The sequence below is a fragment of the Loxodonta africana genome, chromosome 25, assembly GCF_030014295.1.
Source record: "Loxodonta africana isolate mLoxAfr1 chromosome 25, mLoxAfr1.hap2, whole genome shotgun sequence".
In the NCBI taxonomy this organism is placed as follows: Eukaryota; Metazoa; Chordata; class Mammalia; order Proboscidea; family Elephantidae; genus Loxodonta; species Loxodonta africana.
This window is the reverse complement of record NC_087366.1, coordinates 64,376,090-64,389,525: the sequence shown is the minus strand read 5'-3', so window position 1 is coordinate 64,389,525 and position 13,436 is coordinate 64,376,090. Positions and strand designations below refer to the sequence as shown.

The following is a 13,436-nucleotide window of genomic DNA, read 5'->3' as shown; positions in this document are numbered from 1 at the left end:
GAGATCTGACATACAAGTGGACTCATACCAGGTTAACAGTGGAGATGTGAAATACAAGTGGACTTATACCAGGTTAACAGTGGAGATCTGACATACAAGCGGACTCATACCAGGTTAACAGTGGAGATGTGAAATACAAGTGGACTTATACCAGGTTAACAGTGGAGATCTGAAATACAAGTGGACTTATACCAGGTTAACAGTGGAGATCTGACATACAAGTGGACTTATACCAGGTTAACAGTGGAGATCTGAAATACAAGTGGACTTATACCAGGTTAACAGTGGAGATCTGACACACAAGTAGACTTATACCAGGTTAACAGTGGAGATCTGAAATACAAGTGGACTTATAACAGGTTAACAGTGGAGATCTGACATACAAGTGGATTATACCAGGTTAACAGTGGAGATCTGACATACAAATCATGGACACAGAAAATAAATTAGTGGTTGCCAAGGGCTGGGTGGAGGGATGGAGGTGATTGGGGATAATGGCTTAAAGATGTGAGGTTTCTTTTTGGGGTGATGAACTGCGGTGATGGTCGCACATCTCTGTGAATGTACTAAATGCCACTGAATTTTACACTTAATATGGGTGAGCTGTAAGGTATGTGAATTACAGTTCAACAGAGCTGTTAAAAAAAGTGTCAAAAGGTAACAGAGTAGCCAAAATGACCTTCAAAAAGAAAAACAAAGTGGGAGGATTCACACTTCCTGATATTAAAAGAACTATAAAGGTACAGTGACTGACCACCTCACCCCATGAGAACTCTATAAGGTACAGTGACTGATCACCTCACCCCATGAGAACTATAAAGGTACAGTGACTGACCACCTCACCCCATGAGAACCATAAAGGTACAGTAACTGACCACCTCACCCCATGAGAACTCTATAAGGTACAGTGACTGACCACCTCACCCCATGAGAACTCTATAAGATACAATGACTGACCACCTCACCCCGTGAGAACTCTATAAGGTACAGTGACTGACCACCTCACCCCGTGAGAACTCTATAAGGTACAGTAACTGACCACCTCCCCCCATCAGAACAGCAAAGATCAAAAAAATGGAAAACAATGGATGTTAGCAAGGTTGTGGAGAAACCGGAACCCTCGTCTTTTGCTGGTAGGAATGTAAAATGGTACAATCACTGTGAAAAACAGACTGGCAGTTCCTCAAAAGACTGAACAAAAAACTATTATATGTTTGGAAATTGATTTGGTGCTTCCTTAAAAAACTAGAAATAGAACTACGATACGATGCAGCAATCCCACTCCTTGGAATATATCCTAGAGAAATAACAGCCTTTACACGAACAGATGCATGCGCACCCATGCTCACCGCAGCACTATTTACAATAGCAAAAAGATGGAAGCAACTAAGGTGCCCATCAACGGATGAATGGATAAATAAATTATGGTATATTCACACAATGGAATACTACGCATCAGTAAAGAACAATGACAAATCTGTGAAACATTTCACAACATGAAGGAATCTGGAAGGCATTGTGCTGAGTGAAATCAGTCAGCTGCAAAAGGACACATATTGTATGAGACCACTACTACAAGAACTCAAAAAATAGTTTAAACAGAGAAGAAAATATTCTTTGATGGTTACAAGAGTGGGGAGGGAAGGAGAGGGGTTTTCACTAATTAGATAGTAAATAAGAACTATTCTAGGTGAAGGGAAAGACAACACGCAATGCAGGAGAAGTCAGTACAACTGGACTAAACCAAAAGCAAGGAAGTTTCCTGAATAAACCGAACGCTTCGAAGGCCAGCGTAGCAGAGGCGGGGGTTTGGGGACCATGGTTTCAGGGGACTTCTAGGTGAACTGGCATAATAAAATCTATTAAGAAAACATTCTACATCCCACTTTGGAGAGTGGCGTCTGGGGTCTTAAACGATAGCAAAAGGCCACCTATGATGCATCGACTAGTCTCAACCCACCTAGAACAAAGGAGAATGAAGAACACCAAAGACACAAGGTAATTATGAGCCCAAGAAGGGCCACATAAACCAGAGACTACCTCTGCCTGAGACCAGAAGATCTAGATGGTACCTGGCTACAACTGATGACTGCCCTGACAGGGAGCACAATGGAGAACCCCTAAGGGAGCAGGAGAGCAGTGGGATACAGATCTCAAATTCTCATAAAAAGACCAGACTTACTGGTCTGACTGAGACTAGAAGGACCCCGGAGGTCATGGTCCCCAGACCTTCTGTTAGCCCAAGACAGGAACCATTCCCAAAGCCAACTCTTCAGATAGGCATTGGACAGGACTAACCCTGGTGGCGTAGTGGTTAAGTGCTACGGCTGCTAACCAAAGAGTCGGCAGTTCGAATCCACCAGGCGCTCCTCGGAAACTCTCTGGGGCAGTTCTACTCCATCCTGTAGGGTTGCTATGAGTTGGAATCGACGCGACTGCACTGGGTACTAGGTTATGGGATAGAAAATGATACTGGTGAAGAGTGAGCTTCTTGGGTCAAGTAGACACAGGAGACTATGTGGGCAGCTCCTGTCTGGAGGGGAGATGAGAGGGCAAAGGGGGTCAGAAGCTGACAGAATGGACATAAAATAGAGAGTGGAGGGAAGGAGTGTGCTGTCTCATTAGATGGAGAGCAAGTAGGAGTAAATAGCAAAATGTATATAAATTTCAGTATGAGAGACTGACTTGATTTGTAAACTTTCACTTAAAGCGCAATAAAAATTAAAAAACAAAAAACTACCATATGACCCAGCAATCCCAATCCTAGGTATATACCTTGAAGTGAAAGCAGGAATGCAAACACAAACCTGTACAGTAACAATGTTCATTACAGCACTTTTCACAAAAGCCAAAAGGTGGACACCAGCAAAATGTCCATCAACAGATGAGTGGGTAAACAAAATGTGCTGTATACATATGCTGGAGTAGTGCTCAGCCATAAAGAGAGATGGAAGTTCTAAGGCATGCCACAACATGGATGAAATCTGAAAACTCTATGCTGAGCAAAGTAAATCAGTTGCAAAATGACAAATACTGCATGATCTCACTTATATGAAATAAGTAAATATAAGAAACCAAAGACTACTGGTGTTTACTAAGGGTGGGAGGGAGGGAAAGGGGGAGTTTTTTCTTAGGGGGCACTGAGTGATAACATCTCAATGGTTGTGAACTAATTTGGAAAAGCATAGCGGTAATGGTTGCACAACATGAAGGATGTAATCAATGCCACTAAAATAAACATAGAAATTGTTGGATTGATGAATGTCTTGTATATGTTTTTACCACAATAATAAAAAATAAAGCTATAATAATTAAAACAGTATGATAATAGTATAAAAATAGATCCATAAACCAATGGAATAGAATTGAGAGTCCAAAAATAAGCCCTACACCTATTGCCAGGTGATTTTCAACAAGGGTGCCAAGTCCATTCAATGGGAGAACAGTCTTTTCAACAAACTGTGCGGGACAAATAGATTTCCACACACAGAAGAATGAAGCTGGACCCCTACCTCACGCCATGTAAGAAAATTAACCCCAAATCAATGACCTAAATGTAACAGCTAAAGACATAAAATTTTTATAGAAAATACAGAGATAAATCTTTAGGACCCTGTATTTGGCAGTGGATTCTTAGATATGACACCAAAAACATGAGTGATGAAAGAAAAAATACATAAACTGGACTTCATCAAGAGGAAAACCCTTTGTGCATCAAAAGACATTACTAAGTGAGATGGCAACCAACCTACACAGAATGAGAGAAAGTATTTGCAAATCACGTATCTGATATATTTAATATCCAGAATACATAAAGAACTCCGACAACTCAACAATAAAAAGACAACCCAATTAAAAAACAGGCAAAGGACTCAAACAGACGTTTCTCCAGAGAAGATATACAAATATCCAATAAGCACATGAAAATATGTTCAGCATCCTTGTTATTAGGGAAACGCATCTCAAAACCACAACGAGAAGCCACTTCACACCCACTAAGATAGCTCGTATCAAGAGGGGAAAATAGTAAGTGTTGGTGACGATGTGGAGAAACTGGAACCCTCACCAGCTGCTGGCGGGAATGTAAAATGATGCAACAGCCGTGGAAAACAATCTAGCTGTTCTTTGAAAAGTTTAACACAGAATTACCACATGACCGAGCAATTCCACTCCTAGGAATCCACCCAAAAGACTTGAAAGCAGGGACTCAAAGGGATGTCGTACACCAGTGTTCGCTGCATTACTTTTAATAGCCCCAAAGTGGAAATAACCCAAATGTCTGTCAACTGATGAAGGGAGAAACATGTTACATACACACCATGGAATATTACTCAGCCCTAAAGAGAAAGGAAGTCCTGACACGCACTACAACATGGCTGAACCTTGAAAACATCATGCTGAGTGAAGTCAGCCAGGCACAAAAGGACAAGTATCGTATGATCCCACTTACATGGAGTACCTACAATAGGCAAACGCAGACAGATGGAAAATAGGTTAGTGGTTACCATGGGCTGGAGAGAGGGGTGAGGAAAATTCATGCATAGGTACGGAATTTGCTTGGAGTTAAAGAAAAAAATTTTAGAAACAAATAGTGATAAAGGTGGCACAAGACTGTAAATATAATTAACGCCCCTAAATCGCACAGTTGAAAGACGGCTAAAGTGGCAAATTTTGTTATCTATATTTTACCACAAAAAGGGTAAGAGTATAACATATTCAATATGCTGAACGGAAGTAACTGTCACTCAGTAAAACAAAGCTAAAGAACAAGGGTAAGAGAGGCTTAAATAGTTCACACCCACAGACTTTTGTTCAAAGTAACCTAAGGAAGCACTTCAGCGTAAAGACAAGTCATCCAAGGAGTCTGGGAATTTTTTTGGTAAATCATCAAGTGCAAAAGAAGCAGTATCTGTTAAGCTGCATTTTTTAACAAAATAACTAAAATCCTAGACACAAACAACAAGGAAAATTAGGAATTTGTTTATTCAGCAGATGAAGTATACTGGGTAGTGCAAATTGTTAATGCTCTTAGCTGCTAACTAAAAGGTTGGAGGTTCAAGTCCACCCAGAGGTGCCTTGGAAGAAAGGCCTGGTCATCAGATTCTGAAAAATTAGCCACTGAAAACCGTGTGCAACACAGTTCTAGTCTGACACAAATGGGGCTGCCAAGAGTGAGAATCAGCTCAACAGAAACTGGTCTTTAAAGTGTACTAAGGTTCCTTGCTTTAGGTGAAGGGAAGGACAATACTCAATACAGGGAAGGGCAGCTCAACTGGACTGGACCAAAAGCAAAGAAGTTTCCGGGATAAACTGAAGGCTTCAAAGGTCAGCGGAGCAAGGCCGGGGGTTTGGGGACCATGGTTTAAGGGGACCTCTAAGTCAACTGGCAAAATAATTCTATCATGAAAACATTCTGCATCCCACTTTGATATGTGGCGTCTGGGGTCTTAAATGCTAACAAGCGGCCATCTAGATGCATCAATGGGTCTCAACCCACCTGGAGCAAAGGAGAATGAAGAACACCAAGGTCACACGACAACTAAGAGCCTAAGAGACAGAAAGGGCCACATCAGCCAGAGACTTACATCATCCTGAGACCAGAAGAACTAGATGGTGCCCGGCCACAACCGATGACTGCCCTGACAGGGAGCACAACAGAGAACCCCTGAGGGAGCAGGAGATCAGTGGGATGCAGACCCCAAATTCTCATAAAAAGACCATACTTAATGGTCTGACTGAGACTAAAGGAATCCTGGCGGTCATGGTCCCCAAACCTTCTGTTGGAACAGGACAGGAACCATCCCCGAAGACAACTCATCAGACATGAAAGGGACTGGACAGTGGGTAGGAGAGAGATGCTGATGAAGAGTGAGCTAATTATATCAGGTGGACACTTGAGACTGTGTTGGCATCTCCCGTCTGGAGGGCGGATGGGAGGATAGAGAGAGTTGGAAGCTGGCAAAATTGTCACGAAAGGAGAGACTGGAAGGGCTGACTCATTAGGGGGAGAGCAAGTGGGAGAACGGAGTAAGGTGTATATACACTTATATGTGACAGTCTGACTTGATTTGTAAACGTTCACTTGAAGCTCAATAAAAGTTAATAAAAAAAAAAAAAGTATACTAAGGTCCTTGCCTTGCTTACACCCACTGCCATCAAGTCGATTCTGACTCACTGCAGCCCTACAGGACGGGTCAGAACTGCCCTACAGGCTTTCCAGGGAAAAACTGGCGGATTCCAACTGCCAACCTTTTGGTTAGCAGCTGAGCTCTTAACTACTGCACCACCAGGGCTTCTGTCTTGTTTAGAAGAGGACTTAAAATACAGAAAAACTCTAGACTTTGCCAGCTAATTTTAGAAGTGACACTAAAACGCTGACATCAAAATCAGAAAAGGATAGCATTAAAAAAAAACCAAACCCAAAACCCGTACGTAGCAGCTTCCTAGGGCTGTGAGTAACTCTTCGAAGCCCGATCCACCCTCTGGGCCCTGGGAGGCAGCCCCGGAAGCAGCCACACCCTCCAGGCGCACCATTTCCTGCTTGCAGAATCCCGAAGTTTGACAGCCTTTCTTCGTTTCAGTCTGTCTCCGTCCCCTTCAGCCCAAGCTGGCAGTGCCCCTGTTAGCATAACATTCTCAGAAACCTTGTCTGACCTCCATGGACGTCAAGAGGATCCATGCCATGAGACACGAGCATTCTCCAGGGATCCTTCCTGGATCCTGGATTTAAAAAAACTAAACCCACTGTCGCCAAGTCAATGCCGACTCATGGTGGCCCCCACGTGTTACAGTGTAAATTAAAACTGCTCCACGGGGCTTTCTGGGCTGTAGTCTATACAGAAGCCACTGGGTGGGTTCAAACAGCTAACCTTCAGGGACCTTCCTTCCTAGATAGCTCCACCTCCGCTCGCGGCTTCTGCTTACATGTGTGATTGGATCCAAAAGTCACACACCTAATCTCTTTGCAAAAGGCTCTCCAGTCTCATCCTTGGCCCTTTTTCCACAGCATGTCTCGGCATCATTTGCAATATGGACAGGCTGAAATTTTCCCAAATCAAATTCTGGTTTCATGTGTTTTTTATTTTTTATTTTTTATTTTAGTTAACAATTCCGTCTTCAATCATCTTTTTACTCTTGCATATTAGCATAAGCACCAAGGAGAAATCAGGCCATGCCTTCAACATTTCGTTTGGCAATCACCTCGGCTAAATATTTAAGTTCATCACTTACGAGCTCTACTTTCCACCCAACAAGAGAACACAATTCAAGCAAGCTTTCTGGCACTTTATTACAAGGATTGTATTTCCTCCCATTTCCACTAACAGGTCCCTCATTGTTTTCTAACATGTCATCAGAAGCACTTTAAATGTTCAGATTTCTAGCACATTCTGTTCATGACAATTCTCCAAGATGAGAGGAAGCCTGACAATAACAAATGTTGGCAAAATGCAGGGCAACAGGAACTTTCATTACTGCTGGTGGAAATGTAAACTGATATGACTACTCTGCAGCTTAAACGCGATAAAGCTGAACAGGAACAAACCCTGTGACCTAGAAATTCTGCCCCTAAGAACCTACCTATTCTTACAGTACACAAGGAGATGGTGTAAGAATGTTGATGGCAACACTGTAGCAGCAAAAAGGGAAACAACTCAGCATCTCTCAGTAGAGGAATGGATAAACTGATATATTCAAATACTGGAATATCATAAAGTAGCTGCATAAACAGAAAGCTATGTGTTATCACAACACAGACAAATCTTGATTAATAATACTGAAGGGAAAATACGTTGCAGGATGATGCAATCGGTATGATACAATTTACATAAAAATTTAAAAACAAGTACCACACACTGTTTACATGCACATCCTATAAAGTAAAAGCATAAAAACATGAATAAGAAGGGTCTGCACCGCCTGAGAACAGTGGTCACTGCTGAGGTGACAGGCAGCGGACTGGGATGGTGAGCGGGTACCAGACAGTTCCAGCTGTACGCATACATTTCAGTTCCTTTTTAACAAGGTGTGAAGCAAGTATGCCAAAATGTGAACAGTCCCTAAATCTGGGTGATAGGTACAAACATGGTCATTAGGTTACATCCCATGTTTTCCATATATTTGAAATTTTCAAAAAGGATCCCTGGTGGCCCAGTGGTCAGGTGCTCAATTGCTAATCAGGAAAAAAAAAAAAAGCCTGATGTATGCAGCATGGACTGGATGAGAGCAAAGGTGGGAACAGGAAAGACCTCCAGGAATCATCTGTAGAAACCCTGGCTAGTATGACAGTGACCTAGAACAGAGGTGGTGATAGAAGAGGATTATTTGAGATTACATGTCAAAGGGATAATTTATGGAATGTGCTAACGGGGTTAGACAGAAGAAAGACTCAAGGCTGACTTCTGGCTAGAGCAATACGCAGGCAGAGATACCATTTACCGAGATGGGGAAAATGCGAAGAACCAGTTAGAGGGTGTGAAAGAATCCTATCTTAACATTCATCGTTCATCTCGCACTTCTCCTGCTCAGACAAGAGTACGGGTAGATTTCTGTCTGCTCTTTGTATCCCCCGAAGTCCCTAACTGTGCTGAATCAATGTTATATGCTTGCCCAAGTATTAAATTTTGAAAATGAGACAAACCTCATTAAAAGTGTCAGCTTTCAAAGAAATTTGGTATCACTTAATATTACAATAGCCAAAAAAAACACAAAACTTTCAAGAGGTTTCCCACGCAGCTTCTTCAGATTTCTAGGTCGTACACAAAGTTACACATACTTTCCACTTCTCTCTTAAGCCATTTTAATTAGTTTCACACGATTTTATTTTTTTTTTTGCTGTTATTGTGAATATACATAGCAAAACATAAACCAGTTGAACAATTTCTACAAGCACAACTCAGTAGAGTGATTAGACTCTCCAAGCTGTGCACCCATTCACAACCCCCTTTTCTGAGCTCTTCCACTGTATTAACATGAACTCACTGCCCCCTAAGTTTCCTATCTTTTTTTTTTTTTAGTATTTTATTGTGTTTTAAGTGAAAGCTTACACAGCAAATCAGATTCCCATTCACCAATTCACACACAAATTGTCCTGTGACACTGGCTACAGGCCCTGCAATGTGTCAGCACTCTCCCCACTTCCACTCCGCCTGCCCCATTTCCATCCCTCCAGTTTTCCTGCCCCTCTTCGCCTTCTCATCTTTGCTGAGATGTTATATGTATGTTTTTAATTAAATTTTACTTGTAAACAATGAGAAACCACTGAAGGTTACTGCACAGGGGAGTGACACCATGAGAGAGGGCTTTAACAGCAACATAACTGTCTATAATTGAAAGAAAGGATACTTTTAATAGAAGTTAGAGATGGGAAGGTGCTATAATAATCTAGGTCAAGAGAGAGCTTTATAAGTCGATTCATGAGTCTGATCCTGGAGATTCTGATTCAGTAGGTTTAGAGTAAAGCCTCTTTAGTGAAGAGCTAAGAACAGGTGTTCGTTAGTGGATTAGAGCTTCAGAGAGAAGGTATCCTTGATGAGACACCTTTAGAAGAATACCAGACACTCATAAAAATTATAAGCTGATGCTGTATTTTTACCACAAATGAACACTGACTCACCTGGATCAGGGTCACGTTTTAGGTCCAATGGATGTACGACTGGGTGGTACTGCTTCTAAACACAACATAAATTAAAACATAAGACAGTAACAATTTAATCACTTAATATCTCATGTGAGCATTTCCTTCAGCTAGTGTAAGCAAACACACTATACAATCAGTAGTACCGGACTTTTGCAATCAATCAATCGATACATACATTATTAGATCCTGAAATCTGCAGGCAGGGAAGGGGAGGAAAAGAAGATAAGGCCAGGCAAGCTAAGTCTGAATTACACCTTTTATGATATCGCCACCTACTGCACACACTAAGAAACGCAGCGTGAAAACATGATTTGAAAAAGCATTTTAAAGACACAGAGACTGAACTTTGTGTTTAAAGAATGTTTCAAAAGTTAAGATAAGTGTTTAGAACTCAGAACTCATGTTCCCAAAAAAAGGGACCTATCCTATGACACACCAGAACTACAGACCCAGGATCTACACTCAGGAACAAGGAAAGTACTCCTCCTGGCCTTTGCCAAAGCCAGCAGAAGCCGTTTTCCATCACTTTTTAAGCTTCACCGTTGCACTGCCTCACCTAGGGTTGCTGATGTTCAGTCCTTTATGCAATACTGGTTACCAGTTTTGTTTTGTTTTTTTTTGGCGGGGGGGGTAAGGCAGTATAGAGGGAGAAGGGAGATACTGGAAAATAAATACATTTTGAACGTCTTTTTTGAATAAACTTAAAAAAAGGAGGGGGATATTTCTTTGAGCACTATCTACCAAAAAGGAAAACAATAAATTCTGATTATGGATTTTTTTTTTCCACATAGGATGACTAAAATGTTTTAGATAAAGTATTAAGCCTTCACTACCCTAAAACAATTCCTGAAAGGAAGGCAATTAGACTTCCATGTGGAACTACACCAGCTTCAGAAACTAAGGACCAATAGCACAGCATAATCTAAACACAGCATGTTGGCTACTCACGGGCAGTGTCAGAGGGACCCAACTTGTTTGTGGACATCCCGTTTATTTTTGATTCAGATACTGATTTATCCCAGTCCTAAAAATTCTGAAAAGATGGGGGCATAGTATGGATGGTCATGGATAGCTACAGTAATTATAAATAAGAAACAAGCCCGTTGCTCTGCTTGTCTAAAAAGCTTAGGCTGAAGGAACTGACGGGTTCTTCCTGGTCTTGTGACCAAGATGGTCATGACTTCTGGAGCAAAACAAATTACACACAGTTTACAAAGCAAATTCCAGTGTTATGAACAGGTACTGAAATAATGTTCATCATCAATTTAACCAGATCTTCCAAAATACAGGCAGTCACCGGATTATAAATGACTTCTAGTCCTAAATCTGTCTTTAAGTCAAACTTGTACATACGTCGGAACAGTTAGGTACAGTTCGAATCTAACTGTTCCAAATGTTTGTGTTAGTATATACTATATAGAGTACCTTTCTATTTATAAAAAACATTAAACAAACACTTCCAGATACACTAAAACATCTTTAACCTAATAATATAGCAGTAACGATGTTTGGGTGCACATGCCAAGTGGCCCCCGTTTGTTATTAAGAACCACTGTATGTTCCTGGAATGTTTAGGGCTTCTGGGGTGGGTTCTAACTATGGCTGTACGTAAGTTGGGTGTTCATGACCCAGGGACTGCCTGTATAAAAACGTATATAAATAATGTGCCTGGAATGTCTGGGCTTTCCGGGGTGGGTTCTAACTATGGCTGTACGTAAGTCAGATGTTCGTAACCAAGGGACTGCCTGTATACAAACGTATATAAATTATGTGCCAAACGTAAATGACAAATAGAAAGAAAAGGATTAAAAAATAGATTTCTTTTCCTCTCCTGGTCTCAGAATTATAAAGGCATTTAGAGTCTTTTATTTTTAATTTCTATTTTCATATCAGCTGTGTTCAAAACCTAATGTGCCTTAAAACAGAAAAAAGCTTAACAAGAGACAAACAGCAGTTATTGAGGCAGGAAAGATATAGACAAAAAAATATCACTTATCTCCACATGGACCTTACATGTTACTTTAAAAAATAAATCATCTTACCAGAGTCTCTTGCTTCGCTTTTATGGTTTTGATGACACACTCAAGGATCCTTCTGGAATACTGCTTACGCTTCGTGGCTACGTCTACTATGATTTCATCAAACTGGTCTTCAAGTACTTTGATGTCTGAATCTATTTCAGAAAAAAAAAGTAATGTCTAAAAGATTTCTTAAAACGCATTTTTACATTCTATATGAAAATGTGATGTAAATAAAACTACATTCAGAAAACACTAATTAAGAAAAACAAACATGGCAAGTTACCAGATACCCCCACTTTGGTGACTGATTCATTCACTCATTGAAAATCACTGACTGAACACCTAGGGCACACTCTGAGTCGGAACAGACTCAACGGCAGTAGTTTTGGTTCGGTTTATGGCACACCAGGCCTAAATCAGAGAAATACAAAGAAGAAAATAACACAATCTTTTGCTTTCTAAGAGCTCAGAGTCCACTGGAAAAAACAGATAAACGCAAGTCAAATTGATAAGCACAACAGAGCAATGAACAAAACACGATCAGGACAAAGAACAGTGCAACGATAACTCGGCCTGGGGAACCTGGGACCTCATGGAGGAAGTGACATCTGAGCGGGGCCTGGAGACAGAAGTGTAAAGCCACTGGATAAAGAATGCTAGGAAAAATGGGAGAAAGAAGCATTTTAGGCCAAGGAAACAGCATCTGCGAGACCACAGAGTCACTGGGGAACAAAGAAAAGTTCCAAATGGCTGCAGGATAAAGCATAGGGAAAAAGGATAATAAAATATGTATGAATTAGACTGTAAAAGACATTTAATGCCAGAGATGCTAAAGAGTTTTGAATTTATTATGGGATCAACCCAAGCTGTGGCAGTAGCAATGAGTGGAGTACCTAGATCTGAAATAGGACTCAACTGGACAGATGGTGGGAAAACAGAAAGACAGGGTGACATTAGTTTCCTTGATTTAGCTAAACCTATTTTGTCAGACGCTTTTCCACGTTTTAAGATAGTGATTTACAAACTTTAGCATAACTAATAATTACCTGAGGAGCTTGTTAGAAGTACAGAAACTGTGATTTACTAAGTTTGGGATGGGGTCCAGAAATCAAGCACCCGAGATGAAACGAATGCAAGTGATGTACCAAACCTACTTTGAAAATCATTTTAAAGAGCAACACACACTTGACCAGTTGTTGCTCACTCACGACAACCCTGTGTGTGTCAGAGAACTGTTCTCTAGAGGGTTTTCCATGGCTGAGTTTTCAGAAGCAGACTGCCAAGCCTTTCTTCAGAGGTGCATGAGTAGACTTGAACCATCAACCTTTCAGTTAACAGATGAGCACATTAACGGTCTGCACCACCCAGGGATGACAAAGGTTGAGTAGTTACAAAAGCCAAAGAATGAGGTCTCTGGATTTACTGGTCTACATCCTATCTGTTCTGCTATGTCAAAGTCTAGCTACAAATAGACCTATTTATTTTACCGAGTACAAACTTTGTAGGGAGGAGTCTGAAACATTTTATATATGTATATATAAAATGCATATACAAAATCAATATATGTACATATCAAGAGCCTAACTAGGTACACCAGGTGTGGTCTTTCATGTAACAAATATTAAGTCCAATTAATTGCTTTTTTTTTTTGAGGATATTATGAAGAATGAACAAATCTGTCTTGGAAAAAGTGCAACCAGAATGCTTCCTACAAGCAATGATGGCGAGACTTCGTCTCACATACTTGGGACATGCCGTCAGGAGGGATCAGTCCCTGG

At 40.9% G+C, this 13,436-nt stretch overlaps 1 protein-coding gene across 4 annotated transcripts in view; it reads right to left on the bottom strand.

Annotated features, from left to right (window-relative positions):
* NSL1 (NSL1 component of MIS12 kinetochore complex) overlaps positions 1-13,436 on the bottom strand; it is a 34,088-nt gene that overhangs the window by 13,046 nt on the left and 7,606 nt on the right. For all 4 annotated transcript variants that reach the window (XM_010601753.3, XM_003422432.4, XM_064276926.1 and 1 more), the window contains exons 3-4: positions 11,680-11,810; positions 9,614-9,668 (exon numbers count right to left, since the gene is read on the bottom strand). In XM_010601753.3, coding sequence (XP_010600055.2) covers positions 9,614-9,668; positions 11,680-11,810 — 186 coding nt within the window. The remainder of the gene's footprint in view (positions 1-9,613; positions 9,669-11,679; positions 11,811-13,436) is intronic.